This window comes from Plecotus auritus (genome assembly GCF_963455305.1).
Source record: "Plecotus auritus genome assembly, chromosome: 9".
Taxonomy (NCBI): Eukaryota; Metazoa; Chordata; class Mammalia; order Chiroptera; family Vespertilionidae; genus Plecotus; species Plecotus auritus.
Window position 1 is genome coordinate 139859117 of NC_137783.1, and position 26352 is coordinate 139885468.

General features: G+C 59.0%; 2 protein-coding genes across 3 annotated transcripts in view; one reads left to right on the forward strand and one right to left on the reverse strand.

Annotated features, from left to right (window-relative positions):
* Nucleotides 1-1143: 1143 nt before the first annotated feature.
* TP53I11 (tumor protein p53 inducible protein 11) lies at nucleotides 1144-17167 on the forward strand. 2 transcript variants are annotated; one of them, XM_080687561.1, is made up of 8 exons: nucleotides 1144-1464; nucleotides 11519-11598; nucleotides 11992-12151; nucleotides 12780-12838; nucleotides 13050-13098; nucleotides 13472-13568; nucleotides 14379-14480; nucleotides 14921-17167. In XM_080687561.1, exons 3-8 carry the CDS (start codon nucleotides 12023-12025, stop codon nucleotides 15052-15054), a joined length of 570 nt encoding a protein of 189 aa, XP_080543687.1. In that variant the 5' UTR covers nucleotides 1144-1464; nucleotides 11519-11598; nucleotides 11992-12022; the 3' UTR covers nucleotides 15055-17167. The 2 variants fall into 2 exon arrangements, with proteins under 2 accessions (XP_080543687.1, XP_080543688.1); XM_080687562.1 differs by having other exon boundaries at nucleotides 1326-1464; nucleotides 11519-11602.
* Nucleotides 17168-19816: 2649 nt separating this feature from the next.
* The window catches only part of TSPAN18 (tetraspanin 18), a 148234-nt gene continuing 141698 nt past the window's right edge, over nucleotides 19817-26352 (reverse strand). The window contains exons 7-11 of the mRNA XM_080687560.1: nucleotides 25842-25916; nucleotides 24634-24732; nucleotides 23924-24106; nucleotides 20209-20292; nucleotides 19817-20047 (exon numbers count right to left, since the gene is read on the reverse strand). Of these exons, the coding sequence (XP_080543686.1) occupies nucleotides 20000-20047; nucleotides 20209-20292; nucleotides 23924-24106; nucleotides 24634-24732; nucleotides 25842-25916 (489 nt within the window). The 3' untranslated portion in view covers nucleotides 19817-19999. The remainder of the gene's footprint in view (nucleotides 20048-20208; nucleotides 20293-23923; nucleotides 24107-24633; nucleotides 24733-25841; nucleotides 25917-26352) is intronic.

Consider the following 26352-nt stretch of genomic DNA (forward strand, 5'->3'; position numbering starts at 1 on the left):
ATAGTCTCTTCCTTCTACTCCAGCCCCCCAAACACTTGGCCTGTAATTGTGAGCTGTGTCATTTACTGCTGTCTATGTGTGTCTAAAGCCTCAGTCACCAAGAGGCTGGGCCTGGATTTGAACCTGGCAGTCTGGTTCCAGAGCGCACGTGATTAACCTTTAAGGAACTAGTGCAGAAAGAACTCAGACCTGGAGTCAAAATGCCCAGCTAGCTAGACGCCTGGGGCACCACCGCTCACCTCTCTCTGCCCCATTTACTTGTCTTGTGAAATGGAGCATGTCATCAACCTTGCCTTCCTCTTCCCTCGCCCCTCCACCCTCCTCCCCTCCACCCTCCTCCCCTCCACCTCCCTAACACACATTTGTGACCATCAGACAAGATGAAGAGAGGCAGGCTGTTTTCTAAGAAGGAGGGTGCAGGCAGGATGTTGGGAGTTGGTTGAGTGCACGAATGGTCACAGAGGGTTGAAATGAGTCCAGAATCTGGGGGGAAGGGTGCTGTTTATAGGAGCCTGGTTCTTTAGGCTGAAAGGCTCCCAAAGAGCCTCCAGGGCCCCCAAACCCCATTTCACCTCCCCTGTAGTCTGACAACTGAGCATCCCTACCCCCTCCACATGTCTGGGAGCCCCAGATAAGATCTTAGTCATGACAGTGTGTGTGTGTGTGTGTGTGTGTGTGTGTATGTGTGTGTGTGTGGTATCATGTTATTTGTTAAAGTCACACCAAGTGGGGGGAGAGAAGACTGGGCCTAGGCTGGAAGCCAGAAGGCTAAATGAAATCAAACATTAATGACAGCCATCTGTAAAATGGGATTGAACATCTGGATCAAATGAGAATCAAATGAGTTGATACCCATAACACCTTGAGCTCAGTACATGGCACTGATGGGCTGGCAGACAGTGACCCTTATAACTGTGCTACTACACACTCGATACCTACCAGCCCAGCAGTCCTTTCCATTTTAGACAGTGGCCCAGGCTCCAGGGAGTGCCCCAAGGATATTTAAGACAGTGTGGTTTGCCGACCTATGGGGTTGTTGATGGTCTCACAACATAACTTGCCAACAAAGTCATCCTGGGCGGCGCGGGGCCTCGGTTTTGATTCCCAAGCGTCTTCTCCCCGGGCGTGAGCGCGCCCCCGGGCGGCGTTTTCCAGGAAAGCCTCCGCTGGGGAGCCCGGAACCCAGTCCCCACAACCTCGTTCTCCCGCCCGCCCCGGCGGCCACCCTGGGGGCGAGGCATCCCGGTGCGTGGGAGGGGACGGCGCGCCATTGGCTTCAGCGCAGCACTGAGAGGAGGGACCAGCGCGGGCCTCCAGACTCAGGCAAACCCCAGCCGCGCTGGGTGCCGCTCGCAGTCCAGCCCGGCCCGGCCCTGCCCTGCCCGGCGGGGCGGCGTGATGTGAGCGCCCGAGGTCCCCCTGCACGCCAGTTTCGCGAAGCCGGCCCCGGCGTGCGCTAGGAACGTAAGTTCTGCTCCCCACCGCCGCTCGCAGCTTCGCACTTTCCCCCTCTCGCCGCCAGCCGGCCGGTGCCTGCGCAGCTCAGCGGCGCTCCTGCGGCCGCGGGGACCGCTGGAGACAGTGAGCGAGGCGCCCCAGGACCTCTAGGCACCGGCGGATTCGGCCGGGACCCCGGGGATCCTCTCCCTGGCTCTCCAAGGCGCCATCCCGCAGCCCTTCTGTTCCTTTCCTTTGCGCTCTCGGCTCGCAGCCCTTCCCTCTGATTCGGTTTCCCTCTCCTCAGCTTTGTCCCTCCGCTGTTTTCTCTCTTGGGCTCTTTATTTCGCCCTCAGCCTCCCCGTCCCGGGCTCTCGCTCTTGCTCCAGAGCAAGAGAGAAACGGAGCGAAAAGCAATTTTTCTCTCACTGGAGTCAGACCCTGTCCTCGCGCTCAGTTCTCTGTCCCCTCCCCCTCCATCTCTGCCCCCATCCCCAACCTGCCATTGTTCCCGGTCCGGGGAGCGCGCGGCAAAAACTTGCGAATCCCCCTCCTCCCCTCTTCTCCTCGGCAGGGCCCAGGAAGGTGGTTGCGGAGTTCCCGCAGCCCACAAGCCTGGCGCTATCTTCTGGTTCAGGGGACCGTGGGGGGCGGGGATCCTTGGGCCAGAGGACCCGCGGGCGCCCACAGCCCGGAGCTCCCCGCCTGGAGTCTTAGAAAGTGGGTGACTGGCTGGAGCTGGGAGATAAAGGACACATTGGAGGGGGCGAAGAGCAAGGCTGTAAACGATCCCAGTCTCCAGACTGGGGTTGGGGGGGGAAGCTGGCAGAAACGGAACCCCTGCCTCAGCCCCAGTTATATGGAGGGCGGGGTAGAGCAGGCACAGGTGGAGACCGACGCCCCCACTCTCGCCTGAGTCGCGCGCTCAGCTGGAAGGGGGCAGTGTGGGGCCTTGGGCTTGGCGCTGGATGGCTGGGGCCCCGGCTGTCAGCAAAAAACTCGCACCTGTGCTGCGGGTCTGGAGAGGAACCGCCTGGGACGCCGCGCCCATCCCCAACGCGTCTAGCGGAGCCTGGCTTTCGCTTTGGGTCCCCTCACTCCACTCTTCACGCCCCCAACCAGTGCCGGTTCCCGCCGCCTGCCTCCTTGCAGCCCCAGGGGAGCGTATTTCTCGGTTGGATCGGAGCGCTGGGGGCGGGGGCGGGGGCAGGAGCGTGGCGGAGGCCATAAAGTCCGAGGTTCCTCCGAAGCCAAGGCGGCCTCCCCGCTCCACCGCCCCAGCCCCACCGCTGCGCACTTCCTGGTTGATTTCCTTCAGACAAACTTTTCCTGATGGGGCTGTCTAGCGGGATGAAGGCCCCCGGGCTGCAGAAATGCTCACCCCAACTCTGTGGCCTCTTGGACCTTCGCCCCTGGAGGTCTGTTGGGGGGTGGGGAGGGGGTCCACAACACTCTCATCCTGCAGCCTTCAAATCCCAGGGACCCTGGGGGTGGGTGGGGTGGTTGGAGAGACGGGAGGAAGCACTATCCATACCTTAGCAGCTCCACGCTCAGACCAGGAGGAGGAAAGATTTTTTTTGTGGAGTTGGTCGGAGATAAGGTACTGGGTCTTCTCCAGGCCTCTGTGATCCCGTCTGAGAAATGGGTCCCTGAGGTACCCTCTGCCCCCAATATCCTGGAAGCCAGCTGCCCTCGCTTCTCCTTTTCAGTCTACATACTGTCAGCTTAATCAGTCCTTCCAAATTCAGAGGGAAGGGCTGAGGCCCAAAGCCCTTCACCCAGATCTGGATGTCAACACCAGCTGGGGTCCACTGCTCAAGTCTGTTCTCTGCAGGAGGGGGGTGGGGTGTGACCCCCGCTGCTCTCTCTCAGGCCCCCTGCAGCTTCTCCCAGCCCACGCTCAGCTGCTTCCCCTCCCCCAAGATCTCATGGTAGCGATCCCCACATCCTCGCAGTGCAATTATATTCCACAGGTCCCCGGACTGTTCTGTGCTTTCACTCATTGAACAAAACGTGAGCTGTACACCAACAATGATTTAATGAACAAAGCGCCGACACTGGGAGATTGCTGGGAACAAAATAAAGATTCTTGCCTTCTTGGAACTGACACTTAGGGGCAAATAACTAACAAAATCAATAAGCAACTTAAATAGTGTATTGGGAGGTGAAGGGGGAAAAGTTGAGTGTTGGGCCAGGTATGGGATTGTTCCTTTAAATAGGGTGGTCAGGGAGGCCCCCCTGAGGAGGTGACTTTTGAGGTAAGGCTTTGAGGGAGTGAGCTGTGGGGGTATCTTTGGGAAGGAAAGATCCTGCGGAGAGCAAGCAGCCTATGCCAAGGTTCTGAGGCTGGAATGTGCCTGCTGTATTTGAGGAGCCAGTGCGGCCAGTGGGGAAGAGATAGGAGGCAAGGCTGGCTAAGAGGGGATGGAGCCTGCCCGTTTCACAGAGGAGGAAAGTGATGCCCCGAAACAGCATGTAAGTCACTCCAGGACGTTCAGTCCAGGAGCGGCAGCTGCAGGGCAGACGCAGCTGCACGTGGGGTGCCTGATATTCTGCCTCTGGGCCCACAGTACTTTCCCTTCACCGTGCATCTCACCCGTTCTTCCGCAGCACTGGTTGTGCCCCTCCCAGGGCCAGACCTGGCCAAGTGCCAGGGACACGGAAGGGAGCCACCCAGGCTTAGTACCCAAGGGGCGCCATATCTCTGCAACCTGTTGTCAGTGCACGCAGGGCAGCATCTTCCTGCTGACCCCGAGTTCTCTCTCTTCCCATCTCCTTCCCATGGCTACCCCCCTTTTAGTGCCCCACTCTGTAGTTAATGATGGTGGAGTCCCTGTAGGGTGCCTGTCCTGAAGCTGGTAAGGTCAAGGGGGAATCTGAAGCAAGGAACGGAGTCTTGAAAATAACAGCAGCAACTTTATTATTGAGCATTCACTATGAAACAGGGACTGCACTTTTCTAGGTGTTTGGTGTGTATTTTTTCACTGGGGAGAGGTCTGTTTAACGGATGAGGAAACGGAGGCTCAGAGAGGTGGTGTCACTGGCCCAAGGCCATGCAGCCAAGAAGCGATAAGCACAGACCTCTTTAGTTGTGACCTCCTCTTTTAATCACCAAGCCAGAGCCCCAACCCCCGGGGGAGATGTCAGCCCTGGACCGTGGTTCTGGCCCCTCAGCGTCTTGGGAAAAGTATAGGGACCCTTCTGCCTGCCTCCTCCAACACACCAGAAGGCATTTGCTTCTGAAAAGTTGACTCCAAATGGTGCAGCATCTCTTCAAGGAAACTTCCCTCCTCCCCTCCTCCCTCTCTCAGTTCCTGAGCAGCTAGGGGAGTGGAGGGGGGGCGTGGGAGGGTGCGGAGGAGAGAAGGATGTGTCCACTGCCTTCTCACAAGAGCTCTGGCTGCAGGGAATCCGGGAACCAGGCTCTCCCAGTGACCTTGGCCCCGTGGGATCCTGAAGCACCAGCTGCCTCTGAGGGTCCTGACATGGTCACTGGGAAGGACAGGAATTCTCCATGTGCTCTGTCTGCCCTTTGTGAGTGACAGCAGGGACAGGGGAAAACCCTCTCAGTGACTTCTGAGTGGTGACTGACAGCGAGACCCCGCCCCCCTGCACACAGCAGCAGCTTCAGACCCCAGGTCAAGGCCCCCCGGGATGTGCCCCCTGGGCCCTCTGCCCTGCCGCCCTCCCCCCAATGCAGCACAGCAGGCAATGTTTACTTTCTGTCTCAGAAGCTTTGCAGATGTTTGTTTGTAATGGGAGCTTGGGCTTTCCTCTGCCTTTCTGGAGACCAGGCACCTTCAAAGCAAGAGAACTAGTGGCGGGACCTGGAGACTCAGATCCTGACTGTCACAGCCAGGAGGGGCCCTAGGGACCACACTCCCCTATTTTCAGATGAGGAAACTGAGTCCCAGAGTCTGGCCCTGTGGCAGCATCGGCCGGTGGCCTCAGCTGACGTGTCTCAGCCCAGTGGCTCGGGCTCCCCCACCAGCCTTCCAGCGTCAGTGCGAGCCCTCTGCTGCCAGCTCGCACTCCTGGAGGCTCGTGGAAATGGAGCGTGGGATCCCTCTCCTGACTACGGAGCTTTGGCGTGGGAACCGGGCTTGTTGCCACAGCAGGATTCGCATCATGCTCCCTCCTCTCCCTGCCAGTTCTACTCTGTCATCCTCGCCCTTTGCAGCAGCATGGACTTTGAGCCCACAGTGACGGTGGGCCGTGACAGAGATGGATGATGCAGCCTGGCTCACCAGCTCCTTGAGAGACCGGGCTGACTAAGGCTGGCCCAGCCTTTAGAATAATTGCACTCTCCGGGGACATGCAGCAAGGGAGCCCTGCCACATGGCAGCCTGGCCTCGGGCTTCCTCCCTTAGCCAGTGGGCCCTGAGACACCCCCACCCCCGCCCCAACCTGCACCCAGAGACCACTGTGATGATGTCGGTAATGCAGCTGTGTCCATCGGCCTCCCTTGTGTCCTGTAACTTCCCAGTTTAGCTCTAACCCACCTACAGCCTAGCAAATCAGGCATTATCACCCCCATTTAGAATAAAGGAATGGAGAGGTTCAAATGCCCAGCCAAGATGTGAACACAGGTCCCTTTGCCCCCCAAGATTCACTGCCTGAGGGCCCAGGTCGTGGGTTCTGGGCTGGGGCTCTTTAAACCCCATCTTGCCCAAAGGAGTGATGGGCTGCCCAGAAAGGGACCACAGGGTGGATGGTGGGGGCTCTGTGCCTCCCCTTCTCCCTGGCCAGGGCCTGCATCTCTCTCACTGCCTCCCGCTGCCCGATGCTGCCAGTCCCAGACCCCATTTCCAGTTATTTTGCAGGAATGTGATAACAGAACAATGGGTCTCCCAGAAGCCCTTCCCAGGTCCTGCTCCAGTCCCAGGGCTTAACCCCAGGGAGGCTGGACCCCAGGGAGGTGGGCAGATGCTGGTGACTGGCCAGGGACTTGGAAGGGGAGATGGGAAGATAGCTTAGAGCTTAGTTTTTTTTGGAGGTCAGGCTCACACTCCCACATACATGCTCCCCAACTCCTCTCAGGAGGTCCAGTTAATTTGGTTTGAATTTCAGCTCTGCCACTTAACCCAGGAGACACGTTGGCCTTCATTTCTGTGAAATGGGGGTGATAGTACCGCCAGTCTCATGGGGCGTGGTGGGGGTAACCGGGTAACCGGGAATTCCTGGTCTGGAAGTACTTTCGCCCCCTCTGGCCCCAGGGTGGATGCCCAGGGGGTCGTTCTCCTTACCAGATGGGAGGACAGGTGCGTCCCGCCGCCGCCAGCAGGGGCTCTTGTTTGAAAGGAAGTGGTTCTTGGCTGACACGGCAGCATTGACTCCCCTTTGGATCACAGGTGGTAGGTGTTCTGGGCCCCAGGCCCCTTCCTCTCCTTCCCCTTCTCCTGCCAGTCAGGTTCCACGATGGGGACAGCTCTGTAGTCCATCCGTTTCTATGGAAACCCAGCTTCCGGGGACGGAGGTTGGGAGAGGTCCTCTAGGACTGGCAGAATGATGCCCCAGCCCATCTGCTCTGCCGCAGGAGCAGAGCCTGGGCAGCCGCCCGGTAGCCTTACTAATTGCTGTCCTTCACTTGGCACATAGCCCGTGCCGGGCCCTCCACTGCCTGCTCAGTGTGCCTCGTCACAGCCCTGCAAGCGGAGAAGGAGCAGTGTGGTGTCGCCAGGAGGAAATGGAGGCTCAGGGAGGTTAAGAAACTTTCCTGAGGTTACCGCCTAATTAAGATAAAGCATTGAGGTTTGAGCCCAAGTTTCCCGGTCTTTAAGTATATGCCCCCTCCCTTCCCCACCCCACTCTGTCGTCCGCCTCTGACACTTACCTGACACCTTTCCCACCGCTGCGCCCTCCCTTCCTGCTGGTTCAGTCTCTGGGGGCTTTGCTTGGCCTCTGCCCAGTCCTGACCCCTCTGTCTTGCTGCCAGGGGGATCTCTTTGGGAATGATCTTCCCTGGCCTCAGATGCCAAGCACGCGAGGAAGGGGGGTGGGGATGGGCTGCCACGAGTCAGACCTTGGCCAGCAGGGGCCTCTCAACCCCTCTCCCAGCTCACTAATTTATCACAAATGGGTGTTGAGCTCATGTGCCTGGAACTGTCCCAGGCCCTGTTGACACCCCACCCCTTGGCAATCCCCTTCTAGTGCCGGCTGCAGCTTTCTGAGGCAGTGGGCCGAGGTTTCACCCGAATTCTCACCCAGTCCTCTGACCCCACCACGTCCCGGCACCCATCTGCCAGGCCTTCTGGTGTTTGCACCCTCTCCTGGAGTCCTCAGCACCCTAGGAAGCCCTTGCCCAAGGCCACCTGCCCAGTAATGGGTGCAAATTCAAGCCCAGCCCTGACTGACTGCAAAGCCCCCTTCCTGCCCTCCTCTGCCACCCGCTCCTGTGTGGCCTGGGGCAGGTCCCGTCCCCTCTGCCTCAGCTTTCTGCCCTGTGTGTTTGGAGCTGGGCCCCCCTTGGGCCCTGTGTGATCCTGAGTGTCCTGGGTGGGCAGTGAGACCTGCCTCTCTTAGCCTGTCTCATTCGCCTGTGCTGACAAAGTGCCTACTGTGTGCCAGGGTGCAGCAGGGACACTCAGATGGGCACAATACCAGCCCTGCCTTCAGCTCACTGAATCTCAGGAGGCCAACTGCCCGTGACATGACTGGGAGTATGGGCTGGAGGTGGCGGTGGCTACTTACACTGAAACCCATGAGTCCAGAGGAGGGAGGGCAGGGCCCTGGGAGGAGGAACAAGGAAGATGGGGTGGGAGGGGGGTTGGAGGGCAGGAAGGGCCCTCCTGGCTGAGCAGTGGTTCAGAAGTGGAAACAAGGAGCGACTTCCCAGCTTGATTGAGAATCGAGGTCAAAGCAGCTGGCCCGGGGCAGAATGCAGAGGGTCATGAACTCAGGGCTGGGGGCTGCAAGCCAAGTCTCCCTTCTTGCTTAGCAGGTCCCCCAAGTGAGCGTGTGGATGGAGGGGCAGCCCTCCTCCCCCCCTTTCCTCTTGTGCTGGGGACGTCTGGCACCCGGGGGAGCCCTGGGGCCCTTCAGACTGCAGCTGGATCTGGGAAAGGAAGCGTGACAGCCCTGCCAGGCAGGCTTTTTCCATTGTGCGCGGCCGAATGAATGAAGAGAGGAAGTGCAGGAGCGCGGGCCTGACTGGGGCAGGCAGGGCGCTTTGCTGCAGGCACTGCCCACGAGCCCTCTGTGTCCGCCAGCACTTCTGCAGAGTGGGCCTTCCCATTGCCCCATTGCTCAGGGCAGACACAGGCTGCACGACTTGCTTGCCAAAGCCCTGCACCTGTAGGAGAGCAGAACCGGGATTCAAACCCAGGTCTGGCTGCCCCATGCCAGTGTCCAGCCCGAGTGCAGGCAAAGGCTCGGAAGGAGGTGCCTTCTGTCCTCTTAGGTTAATGTGGGGCCGGCCCTAAAATGAACACGTAGAATGGCCTTTAATGGGGAGGAAAGTTCAAGGGCAGACGAGGGGTTCTTGGGAGTGGGGCGCGCTTAAGGCTGATGGGTATATAGGAGTGTTGCAGCTGCTCACCTACCTCCCCAGGCAGGGCCCAGTCCTGCAGGTGAAAATGGGACAGAACTCAGTGCTCGGGCCGTTAACTAGAGGCAGGTGCAGGGGATCCACTCCCTGGAGATCAAGTTCAAGATCTCGCTCTCCCTGGGAGGCACCAGAGCCCTTTCTTTGTTGGTGGTGAGCTCAGTGCTGGGGCTGGGTTCTGGGGTGGCTGCAGTGGGTCCCACTAGCCAGGTCCCTGGTGGCAGTGCCTGTGGAGAAAGCTTGTCCCACCTCTGAGTGATGCCAGGGTCAGGTGGAGCCCCTTTCTATACCCAGCCCCCGCAGGCTGGCACTGCCACACCTCACCGTCTTCGATTTATGGTTCCAGCCTGTGTGGCAGAGGGGAGCTTTGTGTGTTGCTGGGGAGAGGACATTGGGCGGAGGAGCTGGGGTCACTGACACCGCCCAGGCCTGTGGGCTGGGGCTCCAGAGTCAGCCTTATGTCACGGGACTGAGGTCTGGGGGCTGTGCCCCACAGATGGAGATGTTAGGAAATGATAGACGCTTCTGATTTTCCCTGGCCTCCATCCCAGAGCCACTGCTGCATGGGGAACCAGGGCAGGGCCGGAGTGTCCGAGTGCCCATCTCCACCGAGCACTTTCCAGGGGCCAGACACACTGCCCTCCATGCTTCACAACTATAGCCTGTGTCCTCACAACATCCCTTTAAGGTAGGACCCTTTATTTCCCCAACTACAGGTGTGTGTGTGGGGGGGAGGGGCCTGAGGCACAGAGAGATGAAGTGACTTGGCCACAGGCACACGGCTAAGAAGTGGTAGACAGGGTTGGAACTCAGGTATGACTTCAGCAGTTAAGCTCTTAACGGTTAGGTCTTCTGCAGCAAGCTGGCCCTTTATGAAGCTTCCCGTCCATCACGTTGTTTCTCCTTAGCCCAGCCCTAGGGGAAAGGTAAGGGTTTCCATTTCACAGAACACCGGGGCTCAGAGAAGTAACTTGCTTTGACTGGTGACTGACAGATCAGGCCCCCGCTTCTCCCCCACCCCCACCAGGCAGGGGCCCTGGGCCACCATCCTATACCTGCCTCACAGCACATCCTCACTAACGGCAGTTTCTTCATTTAAATGTGCAGGGGCTGCACTGTGTGCTCTGACCAAGCTTCTCTTTTGCCGCTAAATCTCTAGGAGGTGGGAAGTAGTATAGCTCCATTTCACAGATGGGGAAAACTGAGGCTCAGAGAAGTGAGGAGAATCGCCCAAGTCACACAACCAGTAAAGACTGAGTCAGGCAGCATGGCCAGCCTGGGAGAGAGGGTTAAATGACAGGGGGGCCGGTTGGAAGACTGACCATGCCTGGTGCTGGCAGGATGGGCAGAGAAACCCGAATGCTCATGCCTTGTGGGGAATGCAAATGGGCTGCTGCTGTGGATGCAGTTTGGCGCGATCTCCTAGAGCAAAATGGAGGGGTAGCGTATAACTCAGTATTTACCTTAGAGAAATGAAAACTTATGGTTGCACTAAGCCTGTATATGGATGTTTATAGCAGCTTTGTTCACAGTCATTAAACTCTGGAATCAACCCAGTTGTTCCTTGGTGAGTGACGATAATGACACTGGTACATCCATCCCATGGAATAAATACTACTGTGCCGTGGCTCTCAGGCCCGCCTGGCAGCGGGAGGGGTGCCAAGCTGATTACAGCTTCTATCTGGATTCACAGGCAGGTGGTGGCAAGTGGCTGAGGTGTTGTGACAGCTCCTGGTCCCCGAGGAGCCAGTGTGATTAAGCCCTGGCTCCCCCGTGGGACTGGCCGCCTCCCGCCTACAGGCATGGGGCACTGAGCTGCCTTCTGGTGCCCCCAGGGGTGTGTGGGGGAGGGAAAAGCATAGCTGCCCCCAGTTGACAGATGAGGGACGGGGCTGGGGAGCTTAGGGGGGCCGTCACCATGGACATCGCACTCACTGGAGACCGACCATCTGATTTTACCCTGATTTCCAAACTCTAGCTGGTGCATCCTGCCCAGTGTATCTAAGCCTACAGCCTCATCATCCAAACGCCGCACAGTCTGATTCTCTGATCTGATGTTTATTTGCTCGGTGCTTCATTTTGCTTTAAAGACACTGGGGGGCTGGGAAACTGGAGGGGACCTAGAGACATCTCTGCGCTTGCCTTTGGCGGCCCTGGAGAGCGAGGCTGGCCTGGGCCACACAGCACTGAGACCTGGGCCTGAGGCCCGGTCCGGGAGGTCGGGCAAGTCCAGCCCAGGTTCCCGGTTGAGCCTTGTCTGTGAGCGGGGGGGTGATGCTCCTGCCTTCCCAGTGGGTGGCCATGGGTGGGGATGAGATGTTGGAATACGGGAGGCACCCATTGCTGGTCTCTGTCGAATCTCATTGAACTTGGTTGAACTTCACTGAACTTGGGTTTTCTCATCTGAGAAAGGGGTGTCAACAGCACCCATCTTGCAGGGCGGAGTGGCTGTGATTAGAGGAGTCTCGTGCCACCCCAGGGCCAGCTTCTGGGAGCCTTTGCTTCATTGTGGCTCTCACTCCTGTCTCTTCTGCGTAGGTGTTGTGCTGACAGAAGGCGAGAACGGGCACTCAACTCATCTCTGCGTCTCCCTGGTCCAGCACAGTGCCTGGCACACAGTAGGTGCTTAAGACCTGGCCCAAGGTGGAGCTAGGAGCTGGCTGGGGCCTGGGGACTGTGGGAAGTCATGGGCAGACACAGGGGGGTAGGGGAGAGGCTGGTGGTGGGTGCTGATGGCAGGGAAGGGAGAAACCTGGCCTGTCCGAAGCCCTGCCCGTGCCCCTGGCCATCCTTCCTCTGGCTCAGCCGGGCCCTGTGCCAGCTCCTTCCCCTGCCTTCAGTCTGGGGGATATGAGGCGGGGAGGGCTTGCTGGGCAGCAGGAATTGTCTGGGCAGGAGTTCATTGGGGAGCCTGGACCCCAGCCTCAGCAGGCCCTGGGCTGGGTGGGGCTGCCCTCTGAGGTCTGGAAGCTGGGCGGGACCCGTGGCCTGAGGCCCGTGTCTCCCTGCAGCCCTTCCACAGAGGCCGGGCTCCAGGACAAGATGGCAGCCAAGCAGCCCCCGCCTCTCATGAAGAAGCACAGCCAAACTGACCTCGTGAGCCGCCTGAAGACCCGCAAGATCCTCGGTGTGGGCGGCGAGGATGACGATGGGGAGGTGCACCGCTCGAAGGTGGGGTCTGCCTCTGAGGACCTGGGGGCGGGGGCAGGTCCGGCCCACCACTTTGCAAGAAGACTAGCTGAGACCCCCAGAGCTGCAGGAGCTCTGAGACTTAGCTGGTTTTTCTGGAAACTTAATGGAGATGTCAGGGGAATAATAACAAAACTAAAAACTGATAATTAGGTTTGCGTGCTTATTATATGCCTGTTAGTGTACCGCTGTTTTTTAAGCATTATTTAATCTTGCTAGTCCTGGAAGATGCAGAGACGGGCATCAACCCATTGTATAGCTGAGGAAACTGAGGCTCAGAGAGGTTAGTGATTAGTCCAAGGCCGCAGCAGGAAGTGGCAGAGGAGCCAGGCTTCAAGCCCACGTCCGGCAGACCCCCGAGCTTTCATTCCCAGCCACTGTCTTTTCAGCTTCCCTAATCCCTGGTGCCAGGGAGGCAGTGAGGGGTGGCCTCAGTGCAACCTTTTCAGCCTGGGTGGCCATTTGGCTAAGCATAGGTACCCAGGAGGGCTCCTGAGCATGCGGGATAGCCGGGGGGGAGGGGGGGGGGAACTGGGGGTTTGAGTGGCCTGGGCATGCTGAGCACTGCCTTCCCCGTGGTTGGCTCTGACCCCTCCCTCTGTGTTCACAGATCAGCCAGGTCTTGGGCAATGAAATCAAGTTTGCTGTTCGGGAGCCTTTGGGACTGAGGTGAGCATTGCGTGTGTGTTATAGGGAGGAGCTGTGTAAGACCCCGTCTCATCAGCCTTGCCCTCTGGTCTTGCCCTTGATTTCATCCCAGCTCATTCCCTCCCCCCAAACCAGCCATCCCTGGGCACCTTGGCTGGAGAGGGGGCACCCGCTGGGGTCTGGGGTGGCGGCGAGGGGCTTGGCTGTGACCTTCCTATTGGTGCCTCCCCAGGGTCTGGCAGTTTGTTTCTGCTGTGCTGTTCTCTGGCATTGCCGTCATGGTGAGCCCCCGCCCCACCCGGAAACCTGGGCCTCTGCTAGGGGCTCCTCCCTGCCCTGGGCCCCTGCTGCCTCTCCTCACCCATGGCCATCCTGAGGCCCCATCTGTCAAGGCTCGCTGGCTGCCTCCATGTCCTGGCTCCTGACACATCCCACCTGTGCCTGCCTGCCCCGGAGCATCCTGGATCTGTGGCCATGGTCCCAACTTCTTGTCCCTGGCAACCCCTTGCCCCTGGCAACCCCAGGGTCTCCTGTCCTGGCATGAAGGGGGGTGGGGGGCAGTTAAGGTCCTGGCCCCAGACTGCCCCAGGGACCCTGGCCTACTTCCAGTGACCCCCCTCCCCCTCCCCTGAGCCTCCCAACTACTGTCCCCAGGCCCTGGCCTTCCCTGATCAGCTCTATGACGCAGTCTTTGATGGAGCTCAGGTGACCAGCAAGACCCCCATCCGCCTCTATGGGGGTGCGCTCCTCAGTGAGTATTGCTGGGGAGGACTCTGGGGGAGGTGATGGGGAGCTGGGGTCCCAGCTGGGATGAAGGGAAACATGGAGAGTCTTCCTCTGTGCGGAGGCTTCCCTTCCCAGATCCCCCCTCTAGCTGATGTCTGTCTCTGCTGGGTGTATGCTGCCATCTTGTGGCCACTGATAGAAAATGCACCCAGTGGCTTGGGGCTCTGCCTGCCATCTTCTGGACAAGCACTTACTGTGCGCTTGTTGGTAGTGTACCACCTGGGCACTGGGGTGCAGAGTTGAATGAGGCCAAGGCCCTGCCCTCCAGGGCCTCACAGTCTCGGGAAGCGGGCAAAGTAAACACTGTCAGTTTGGCCTGGTAGAGGCTAAGTAGGTGGTTCTCCTGGGAATGTGGTCTGCCTACTCCCACCCCCACCCCCACTCCTGGGAACTCCTTAGCGAGAGTCCTTCATGGGCTCAGGTTTTCTGTCTCCAGCGGCCCATTTGAAAAGAAAATGTGATTGTAGGACCAGGTAGCTCATCAACCCAGAATCACAACAGAACCTGATAGGGGCAGGGTACCTAGAGCTCAGCTCTCCCATTTTACAGATGAAAAGACCGAGTCCCAGTGAGGAGCTGTGACTTGCCCAGTGCCCCACAGTGTGATGAGTTTTAATTTGAGGAAATGCGTGAGGGCAGGAGATGTGGATGTACAGGATCCGGGCTCCCTTGCCATGTAGGGCCAAAGGGACAAGGAACAGGCCCCTTGCCCTTGCCCCAAATGGGTGGGTGGATCAGGCTGTCCTGCCCCCAAACCCTCTTTATCCCTGCCCAGGTATCTCTCTGATCATGTGGAATGCTCTCTACACGGCCGAGAAGGTTATCATTCGCTGGACTCTGCTCACCGAAGCCTGCTACTTCGGGGTCCAGTTCTTGGGTGAGTCCTGAGGCGGGCAGTGAGGGGAGGCTGGCTGACAGCAGGGTGGGCTGGGCAGCTTTGCCCCCACCTCCCAGCTCTTGCCACTGAGATTTCTAGGAAGTGATAGAAACCTGTCTAAGGAGGAGGCCCCCATGCAGCTGTGTTTACCTGTGTGCCTGCACACCTTTGCTCACACGACGACACCACCTACCTGTATCTTCTGAATACACGCTCGGACCTCTCCACAGCCTCCCGCACCCCGGCGCTGGGGTGACAGCACACACGGGTTTCGCCCACATGCACACCTCAGTTCCTGCCACGTGGGGGACATCAGAATGGACGTGTCCTTGGGGTCAGACAGCTGGCAGGACCCCCAGCTCAGGGAGCATCCTGCCGCCCTGTGGTGGGGTGAGGGCACAGCCCTCTGACCTCTGTTCCTTCCCGGCCTTCTCCCACAGTGGTCACTGCCACGCTAGCTGAGACCGGCCTCATGTCCCTGGGGATTCTGCTGCTCCTGGCCAGCCGCCTCCTTTTCGTCGCCATCAGCGTTTACTACTATTACCAAGTCGGCCGAAAACCCAAGAAAGTCTAGCTGACCCCTGGGCGGGGGCCCTTCTGGGGCAAGGAGGCCCTAGTCCTCAGTTTCCCTTTGGTTCATGGAAGGCAGAAAGGACCCTGCCTGCCCCAGGCAGACAGGAGTGGCCCCCTTCCTTCCTCCCGGGCTCTCCCCGAATGCTGTGACCAGGGCTTTCAGGTTTGAGGAGGGACAGGGCCACTGCACCTCTGTTCTTTGCCCCACACCATGACGCCTCTTTTCTTGAGCCTCTTGGTCTCCGGATCCCCTGGACAGACACGGACTGAAGAGCCTGCATCACGGGGTATCGGGCTGAGGCGAGGCCCCGCCCCTCTGCCCGGAGGCCCTTCTTTCTTTGGAGAGAGGCTGTGGGCTGCCTCCTTGTCCTCCCCTCCACCCCCAGCCAATCTAGTGCCCAGGCAGCTGGAAAACCCAAGAACTTGACCTTGTGGCCCTACTCCTTGTGGGCCCTCCCACATGTGGGGGCCCCTCTCCACCCCTAAACACAGGCACCTATTCCCCCCACAGCCTAGCCGCAGGCTGACGGGTGGGGTGGCTGTCTTTGAGCTGGCATTGGCCCACCTCACAGGAAGGCCACAAGCAGCAGAGCCCTGTCCCGGCCACCAGGGCCTCGATCCAGGCTGCTCTGCCTCCACCCCAGCTCCTGGAGGCCCCTAGGAGCCCCCCTCGCCCAACTGGCCTGGGTCCAGAGGCTGCCAGAGGCCTCTCCACAGGCTGGCCTGACATGGCCATGCAGATCCACCTGTCAGGGATGGGGCTTGGAGATGAGAAGAAAGGCCTTCGAACTTGGCATGTTCTCCTGGGTCTGATGCTCACCTTGCTTAGCGCCCCCCCCTCCCCAGGGTGCTGCCCTCTGGACCTCCAGCCTGGGCTGCCCCCAGGGTCTGGCAGGATAGGACTGGGTGCCCTTCAAGCTCAGCTGGGGGAAAATATAGAAATATTTCAGCGGGCCACCTCCTCTCAGGTCCCTCCACGCCCCCAGCCCCCCCCCCCCCGCCCCGCCCCACAGATGCCCTGGAGAAGGCGGACACCTGGCTCCCTCAGAGCTGAACGCCCCTGCAGACCGCCCCACCACCCCGGCCTGTGTGTCCCCCATACTCCCTCCTCCCTCGCAGCACTGCCGTCCTCTCCAGCCCTGTGTTCTGGAGACGGGTGTGAAGAGCAGTAGCCTAGGCCCAGTCTCGCTTTCTGTCTTGGAAGAGAGAGTGCTTGGGGCGAGATGGGGGCTCCTGTCGTGCAGCTCAGCTCTGGCTACTGCCAGGCGGGCCCGTGTCTGGGAACCTGCCCACAGTGGGCCCCACGCTGCTGTCCCTGCGCCCAGCTGTCCCTGCAGCCACATACCCAGTGTCCCCACAGCTGAGGAGCGAGGCCTGGCGGGTCAGGGGCCTAAAGCTCTGCTGCTGACGACCATGGCCAATCAAAGGGACGACAGACCTAAGGAAGGGCCAGCTCTTTCCTGGCGTCCATCTCCTACCACTGAAGTGCGTGCCTGTCCCCAGGGAGAGCCCTAGGCATCTGGCCCACGCCTTTGAAGGCCTGGCTAGTTCTCCGGCAGCTGGTGGTTTGTCCGAATAACCGCTGGGCCCGGTAGGCGGACCCCTCCGGAGGCAGGCAGGGCAGTGGAGGCGTGGGCTCTGTGTCAGGCGTCGGATAGGGCTGAGCTGGCCAAGCTACTTCACTCTCAAGTGGGGTGCAGGGTGCGGGGCACGGGGTGTGGTGAGGGCCCACCGGGTGGCACTGGCCAGGCTCTGCACAGAGCAGTGTTCGTGTACTACTTCCTGCTGCTTGGTTAAACATTCCAGTGAGGCCTGGAGGGAGGGGCTCTGGCAGGCAGGCATGGCCTTGGGGGGCGGGGCAGTGCAGGGGATAGGAAGGAGGAGTCCTTGGGGAGGAGACAGTGACAAAGGGAGAGGGACAAGGGGACTCACAAGTCTAGTGAGGAAGACGCAGCTCCCATCCTAAAGATTTGGGAAGACCCAGAATGCCCCTTCCCAGGTCCCCTTTGCCCCACCCCACCCCAAATCAAGACCACCTTTCTTCACGGTCACTATTTATTCTTCGTTCCTTTTTCTTTTTGTAAGAAACGGTCACAAAAACCAGTGCAAAACCATCAGTGTGGGTGTTGTTTTATATTACAAAACTCTTGATATATAATATAAAAGGGGGCTCACAGGAATAAACATGATAAATTAGCTCTGCTATCTACTGCGAGGAACATTTACCATTTTCAAAATAGACTTTCGACAGGGCCCATGAGGGAGGGGAGAGGGGGCTTCTGCAGACACGGGGTGCTGGGACCTCAGCTCGTTTGGGGGTATCCCGTCAGGCCCCTCAGGCATGGATAGGAGGGAGGCTGAGGATGGGCCCCAGTCCCTAAGCTGTGTCCCTTCTCCCCGAGGCAGTAGTTTTGGAGCAGGGAGGGTGCTTGACTCCCGTGTGAGGTCTTCCCTGACCTGCAGAGGCATTCCTACCTGTTGCACCTCCACGTCCCCCTGCAGCCACCAGCACCTATTATGTATGGGCTGCACTGTAACCTCCACATCTGGAGCCCAGGAGAGGCTCCTTATATTGGGACAGAGCTTTCTTTCTTCCAAGCCCCTGCCCGCCGAACGGCCACAGGCAGCCTTGCAAACAGCGACCAGCCCGAGCAGATCCCGGTTTCCCTTCCAGCCTGGGGTGGCCAGTGCCTGGGGAAGTCAGCAGGGTCAGATTCAGGGTTCCTTGGCACCTTTCTGGAAAGTCCTTGGCGGGAGTCTCACCTCCACCCGTGAGCCTGCCTCAGCCAAATGGTCCTCCATGACCTGCCTCTCAAACTCGTATGGGCACTTCTTACCTTCAAGGCCCCAGATTCTCCTGGGCTGTCCTGGACTGGAGCCACACAGCTGTCCAATTTGATCTCCAGTCCTGCCTAGCCAGCCTGGAGTTTGTTTTGTTTTTTGCTCAACCTCAGACCGGACATTTGCCTTTTCCAGGAAGCTGTATAAGCGTGTAGGTGGATCTGGAGGGGCAGGCCCCAGGCCCTTCTCAGGCTGGGCTGGGGTACCAGCTGTGGGGCCCCTGGATCCTGGGATGCCCAGTTGCTAGGGAGCTTGTGGCATCATGGAATGGTCAGGGCAGGCTGGTACAGTGAAAGACCCAGGTGGAGAGGCCAGATGGGAGGGGGAAAGGGAGAGTTGGGAGGAAGGTAATCACTACAGCAGGCACAGAGCTCTGGCTGTAGCTCAGAAGGGGGCGGGGGGCGGGGGGCGGGGCAGGGGAGCACTGGGCACCTGGCCGCAGCTCTCTCCCCCAGCAGTTGGAAAGCAGGGAGGCTGGAAGCTGGCACAGGGCCTGGGAGACAGAAAGGGCTTGTCCCAGACCCTGAAGAGACAGTGGAGAGGAGGGAAGGCAGGCACCATGCTACCCTTCCCATCACCCATCGGGATTATACTGCCCTCTCCCACCAAGCCCAGGCCAATCCTCAGATCCTCTGCACAGCCTGCACCAGCCACTCCTGCCTCATCAGGGTTGAGGCATCTTGTAATCCAGTTGCCAGCACTGGTCTGGAACTTGAGGTCTGTGTTCTGAGGGGCTGATTTGTGGGTGCTGTGTGAGTGTCAGTGAGTCTGGGAAAACCTCTTCCCGCCGGAGCCTGGAGGGAGCGCTCAGAAATGTGCTGTGGACGGAGAAGGGGCAGGAAATGATGTCACAGCAGAAATGATGAGATGCCCTGGAATTCTTGAGCCTGATGATAACGGGAGACAGGGGGAGACAGTGTGTGGCCTTAACACTCAGGGAAGGAGAAAGAGCCTTGGGCAGAACCACAGGAAAATGAAGTCTGAAGTCAGCAGTCCAAAGGCAGAATGCTGTCCTGGGAGGTAGTAAGGTCCCCGTCCCTGGAGGTGTGCAAGAAGAAGGTGACGATGTCGTGGCAGGGATCTTGCAGAAGATATCCAAGCTACAGTTCTGGGTGGGAGAAGAACCGGATGATCTTGGGGGCTCCTTCCAGCGCTGGGAGCCAGGGGGTTCATGGAGAACAGGGAAGTGATGGGCTTGTGAGCAGAGACAGGCAGCGTGGAAAAGGGACTCTGGTGAGTGTTCCTGGGGGCTTAGAAGGTGGGGAGTTGAGAAGGTAATCGGAGGGGCGGGGGCGGGGGAAGAGTCCAGAATCATCTTAGCAGTGGAACTGGGAAGAGGCAGTTCCCGGCCAGCTGCCCTGTCTCTTCTGGGGAAACCATGATGCTGGGCCTGGGAGGGACGTGAGCAGCTCTGCTGGACCGAAGCTCTGGAGACCACCCAGTTCTTGTTCAGGATGTCATGCATGTGCTGTGACTGTGGGTGATACTCTGGGCCTACCAGATATTTGGTCCAGCAGCTGGGGAAAGTGAGGACCCCACCAGCTGGGCCGTTCTCGGGTCCGGTGTCCGCAGCCCACTCTTGGCCTGAGCAGGAGCAGGGCCAACGCCATCAACCGGACCAGGGACTGCGAGGAGATGCCGAGTTCTCAAGGACGTGGTAACTCAGTGTCCTTGGGCCCCTGGGCTCGGGGGACCTCTCTCCCGGATTTGCTTTTGCCTCCTTGTGGCCTAAATCCTCACTTTCTTGGCACCAGGTCCCGAGGCTGTGAGGAGAGGGCCCAGGCCCAGGCCCAGGGCTGCGGGAGTCCGGTGGGGCCGAGGAGGGGACCGGGCACTGGTGTTCCTTTGGTCTCTAGTGCAGCCTGCAGCCTGGGTGCAGAGCCCACGGCCCCACCCCAGAATCCAGACGGGGCGCATCGGTCCATACGTTCATCATTTTGTTTTGTTTAAAAAATAGCTATTTCCCCCTGCCCCTTCTCCTGGTCACTCATGATGGCCTCACCTTCTACCCCTGGACCCAGGGAGCAGGGGTGCAGGAGAGAGGAGGGCACTGGGTACTGAGCAGTGGTGGGCAGGGTGACTCCTCAGGCTTCAGGCCACGCCCTCTACTGGATGCCCCGGAAGAGGCACATGGCGAAGATCATGGCAAAAAGCTGCACAGAAAGTAGGAGTTGGCTAGTTAGGCCGGGCCCCCAGCCTCCCACGAGGCTGCCCACCCTGAGCGGAAGGGGCTAACCCATGCGGGGGGGTCTGCCCCAAATCCCGTGTGTGCCTTGCTTCTGGGGAGGAGTCACAGAAGTGGGCCTTCACTTACCTCGATGGCCAGCACCCCTATGGCAAGGGCTCCGGCCAGGTAGACGTAGGTTTCGAAGGCGTTGAGGATCACCGTGTAACAGCCCTGGGGGAAAGGACCAGAGGTGAATCCACAGCCCGAGGGATAGTCAGGGGTCAGGGGTCAGGGCTGTGAAGCCGGGAAACTGGCATGTGGCCCCAAAGCTCAGGCAGTGCTGTTGGCACAAAGCAAGGCTACCATCCCTAAAGGCTGCCCTCCCTCCCTCTGCGCCCCTCTAAGCACATCCTGGCTGGTGGAAAGGGTCTCAGTGCAGAGTTGAGGGGGGCGGGTTACCCCCTGCAAATCTGGGTGTCTTTGCAAGATAATCCTTCCCCCCGTCTCTCCACACCCCCCCCCCCCCCCCGCAACAGGGGACAGAAGCATAAGTCCTTCCTGTGCATGAAGCTGGCTTTGACCTGCCTCACCCAGGGGGCCTTGTCCAGCAGAGAGGACATCCTACCCCTCCTCTGCTGTGGGCAGTGCACCTGGGCCTTCACTGCTCATCTCCCCTCCGTCTGGCTCAGCACCAAGACCCTTTGGGTCCCTGGACTGAACCAACTGGGCCGGCCAATAGAGGCCCCAGATACTGAGCAGCCGGAACGCCCTCATGGCCCCCATTCCCCAGGTAGAACTGGGTGTGGGTTTCCATTGCTCTTCCAGCATCCTCAGCATGAACCTGCTGGCCCTGCACAGTGTGGCCCTCCTGAGGCCCTCACCTTGAGCTGGACTTGCCTCTTCACCAGGCTCCAGCCCTACAGGCCTTCTCTTGGGTCCTGGAACATACCATGCTCCCTCCCACCCCAGGGCCTTTGCACGTGCTGCTGCTCTTGCTCTCTGGCTGCATTGCTTTTCCATTTCCAAGAGGATGAGGGTGTAGCACTTTGTTTCAAGGACAGTCACAGAGCACCCACACTCACAGCCCACCACAAAGCAGGTGGGGACAGTGGGGATAAAGCAGGGAAGCAGCGATGCTGTGGGGAGAGAAGACCTACGATCACCTGGACAAATGGAGAGTGTGGATGGGTTCCTTTTGGTGGCCACCACACTGGCCCAGAGTCAAGGTCTAGCAAGGTCACCACCTATGGGGAGACCCTCTGCTTTGTTTCCAGCAGAACACACTCCTGACTCTTGGGTGAGTCTTGACCCAGGGACGGCTGAGGAATGAGCTGGAGAAGCTGTCACAAGAGTTCGAATCATATCAATGGGGGAGTCCAAGTATTCATCCAGGGGTACCTTTTTTGAGATTTTCTGATTTCTCTTCACTGGAATTCAACGGTAAACAGGTTGGTGGGCTAACTCAACACCCATAGGCAAGTGCCCTCTGCCTTGGCTCCTGGTGGCCATGTGACCAAGTCCTAAGCAGAAGTCGCCTGGAGGTTTCTGGGAAAGAAGCCGGTGCCACCCTTTCCCCTTCTCCCGCCTTGAACATGGGTGGATGTCTGGAGCCATGGCAGCCATTTTGCCATCATGAAGTGGTGAACACAAGAAAAGGCCACAGAAATCAGAGACCAGGCCTTGACTGACATGACAGAGCCACTGATACAATGTGAGAAGCCACCGTCTCCTAGAATTTTTTCCATGTGTGAAACACAAAGGGATTTGCTTAGCCCCTTTCGTTGGGATTTCATTGCTTGCAATAGAACACGTTGCTTGCAATTGAACATGGGTTCTCAGGCCAAGTCAGAAATGCACCCTGGGCCTTAGGGAATTAGGTTTTGGAGGGAAAAACAAACAGATAGTCCCTTGGCAGAGGCTTTTAAAAGGGAAAGATGCTCAGGAGGGACGTGAGTGTCCCGGAAAGGAGTCCCGGGAGTCAATCTCAGTCACCCCCAAGGGCAGAGGAAGAGTCGTCCTGAAAAACTAAAATAGCTGCTCAGGGCCCTCTGTGGAGCCTCCGACATCAAAGCCAGGCCCAGGAGAGGGATGGAGGCATCATCAGCATTTGAATCAGAAATGGGAAGCATGTCAGGATGAAGCCCTCAAGGACCAGGGCCCACGAAAGGCCTCCCAGAACAAGTCGCAAGTGGCCTCAGGACACAGGTTTGGCCACGTGCACCAGATATTCCTGACTTAGACGTTGGTTTGTCTTTCTTATTAAATCCTGAGTGGTGGCGGCTTTCCATGGAGTTGTCAGCAGCCCTGGCTCCTTCTCCCTTGATACTCTGACATCCAGACATCGAGGTCAGAGATGTCTGTCACCATAGCTGCATTCCAGACAGGAGGGAAGGGGTGGGGGTGGGGGGTGGGGAGCAGGCACAGTGCTTTCCCTTAAGGATGTTACCCAGTTGCACAAATCACATCTGCTTACCTCCCTTGGCTAGAAGTTGGTCACATGGCATAGCTGCAAGGGAGGCTGGGAAGGGCAGCCTTTACCTGATGGTCATGGGATCTTATAAAGACCCTCTTTCCAAAGAGGGAGGGGTGAATGGAATGTGGGGGCAGCTAGCTGTCTCTGCTACTGTATAGGGGACCTGAGGTCCAGAGAGTGTGTCCTGGCCATGGTGACATGGGGGTTAACAGCCAGGCCAGCTGACAACACAGCCTGGAACTGCCCCCATGTCCTGCAGCCTGTCCTCACAGCAGAGACCCAACCCCTGGGTGGCTCACCCTCCCCAATTCGGCAGCGACCTGATCCCAGGGCCCTCGTCTCTCTCTTGCTGTCTCTCTCCCTCAGTGCAGGAGGCAGGACTGTGGGGGGCGGGGGGAGAGGGAGGCAGAGGAACTTGCTTTGGGGGCCTTGTGTACCCTTTGACATGACATGGGCAGGCGCAGGGGATGATGGTGCTGAGTTGGTGAGACAAGGCTGAGGCTGGAAAGAGACTCACCAGACGGCCAGTGTCAGGCCTCAGCTCAACTGTCCCATCCCTTGGGACTCTAAGAGGCCTTCCTTGAGCCCTCTCCCCGGTCCCTTCTAGCCCATCATCTGGTTTTACTTCCTTTATAGTAATGGTTGCCATGTGAAATGATCACTTTTGGTTTATTTGCTTCTTGTTTATCATCTGCACCCTCTAACTCAGCCATGAGCCCCACAGGAACAGGGGCCTGTCTCCTGTCCCCTGGGGGTCCCGTGCATCTGGAACTCTCCTATAAAATTCTCATTAAAGGGCTCATCCAGGAAGAGGCATGGGTCCACCCTCATTCTCTCCTCTCTCTCGTCTCACATACACACCGAGGGGTCGGGGGCTGGTCATTGGGGAACCTGTGTCACAGGAAGGGGAAGGGATTCTTCTGAAACTGAGATGAAGTTCTGGGGCTGCATGAAGTCCAGGAGCTTCCCTGATCTTGCTCCCTTGGAGCCAGGAGGTGCCCCCACATGGCAAATGTGAGCTTCCCCCAAAACAGAGTACGTGACCAAGGAGGGGCCCCCACTGTGATTCTAGTTCTGGCTCCCAACCTACATTTTAAGAAGCTCAAGGAGTGTTCTGCCTGGAACACTGGAAAACTCCTACTCACCCTTTAACCCCAGCCAAAACGCCCACTCCTCTGGCCTGTGCCGTCACCAAGCCATCGGCCACCTTCACCCTTTCCCCTTTGGTTGGATGCCAGGAGCCTGGATGGAGCTCCGTTAGCCTCCGTTCAGTCCCGTATCCCGTCAGCAGTCCATGGGATCCTGGAGCGCCTCCAGACCCTCCGGGACGATACCGCCACCCGCCGGCTCTGGCCCCCACGTGCCCCTGCCCGGGGAGCAGGCCTGTACCTGCTTGTTCAGGAACAAGTCCCTTCCCAGGAGGCAGTCCTCCCTGCTCAGCAGGACCCCGTCACGAGTCTGTGGCTCTCTGCGGCAGCAGGCCTCGGGTACCTCGTCGCTATCCAAAGTCAGGAGTCGGAAAATGGATGCAAACTTGAAGTCGTCAGGCCCGTTGACCCCACAGCAACCAAACTAGGAGGAGAGCAAAGGAAGGGTCTTGGGGGCGGGAGCTGGCCCTGCGGGGCGCGGGGGACAGACAGCCTCCCACGGGCCACAGTGAGGAAGCGTGATGGAACGGAGTGGAGACCCAGGTGCGGGGCCCTGGGAAAGTCCCTCGGCCTCTCTGAGCCCCCAGTGTCCTCACCTGTAAAGTAGGGGTGGTGGTAACAATCCCTACCTCACCAGGCGCCTAGTCAGCGCTCAATAAACAGTTGCTGTTTATTGATTACTAGCACTGATGACAATGACAGTTGCGTGGGGATTCCAGTCAGAGATGGCAGACAGGTCTCATTCAGAGTGTGGACTGTGATCGAGGGAGTGGTTGCTGGGGATGCCGTGTGGCCGCGACTCCCAGGCGGGTCTTGGCGGGGTTGGCGAGGCAGTGCCCTGGTTGATCATTGGCACGAGCAGAGGGGTCTCTGGCGGCCAGACATTTGCAACACTGGGCATCACGGCCCTGCAAGCGCACAGCGCCCCTGGGTGTGTGGGGGGTCACTCACTGTGATCATGACCGAGTTCCAGGTGGCAGAGAAGACGTCTGTGTCGTTGTTGCCCTGATAATGCTTGGTGAGCTCTTTGGTGAAGAATTCCCGGGTGAGCTGGAGGCAGAGGGAGAGGGTGGGCTGAGACCCCACCTGGCACGTTGGTTCTGCCCCCCCCCCACCCGGGCCTCTCCATCTGTCAGCTTTGGGGGAAGGGAGGGAAGCCAGGGTCCTGGTGCCAGGCTCCTGGCATGCTCCTAAGCTTGGGACGAGTCCCTTAACCCCACCTCAAGGCCGGTGGCCTCCAGCCATCATGGGATCCCTCACATGGAAAGTCTACACACACCGCTCAGTGGCCCCGAGGCCAGGGCACCCTGGGAACCGCACTCTGCCCTGCAGCTCTTCTCAGAGGGCGGCTAACACAGGGCAGGGGCTTGCCCTCACCCCCCCTCCACCCTGAGCTGTTCCTCAGACAGAGCTAAGCGGATGCCTGGGTCCCAGGCCCGGAAGAAACCACAGCATGGGGCAGGTAGCCTTTGCACGTCTAGTTTCCAGGGATGTCCTCAGAAGCCGCTCCTTCCCTCAGAATACTCTCCAGAGGTCTAACCTAGAGGGAGACCCGCTGGGCACCATTCTGGGTACTGGCTGCTGCCTCCTCCCCTCTGGGGACAGCTCCCCTGCTCACCACCCAGGCCAGCTTGGGTCTCCTGCCCCCTCCCCTTCCCCTCGTCTCTTGGCTTCCAGGCCACCTGTGGTTGGGGCCTGGCTCTTGTAGACTCAGGAGGGAGCTGGTGCCCAGGTGTCAGAGCCCCTGGAATAAGATGGCCCGTGGGGCAGGTGGCCCAAACTGGGTCCTGGCCAGGGCCTCAGCTAATGGTGATCGGCCCCTTCTGTGTGTCACACATTCCCGGGCTCAGGGGACAGCCTCCCTGACGGTCCCCACACTGTCACATGACTACTGCTGTGCCATCACCTGGCAAGGTGGGGATGGAAGATTCCAGAACCAGGTGTGTGATGGCACTAGATGTTTTTGGAAGAGCGAAACCCTGAAGGGTCCCTGACGCTGGAAAAGCCCTCTAAGGAAGAGGCTGGCTGGGTCACAATTTGGGCTGGGAGTGCTGGGTGAGAGGCTGATGTCTCTGTGTGTCCCCCAGGACGGGACAGGCTGGCCGTGACGGCCTCCGACCCCTGGCTGGTCGCAGGGAGCCAGGGCATGGGGTACGTACATTTTCCCTGAAGATAAAGGCCAGGATGGCCGCCGAGAGCTCCGCCAAGAAGATGATCAGGATGAACAAGAAGAACTGCAACGAGAAGGGGAGGCGTGTGAATCCTGAGGGCGGGCGGCCGGGGACCCCGCTCACCGAAGCCCCCTTCCACCTGTACGCAGCTGGCACAATGCACCGATTTTGTAAAACAAAGCAGACATTTTTCATAATAAACATACCGACCTTTGGAGTCAACAAGGCTGTAATGCAAATATGGAAAAAGTAAACAGACAAGTCTTCCGGGCACACGGCCCCTGAGCCAAGGCCCTTGCCCAGTGTTCAGTCTGAACTCCCTGCCTGGCAGCCCTGGCAGGAGGCAGATGCTGAGTCTCCAGGCTCAGGGAACCTTGGCGCTCCAGCCCCAGCCCCATTCCCATGGGGAGCGGCCCCAGTCCCAGCCCCATTCCCACGGGGAGTGGACCCCAGCCCCAGTCCCAGCCCCATTCCCACGGGGAGTGGACCCCAGCCCCAG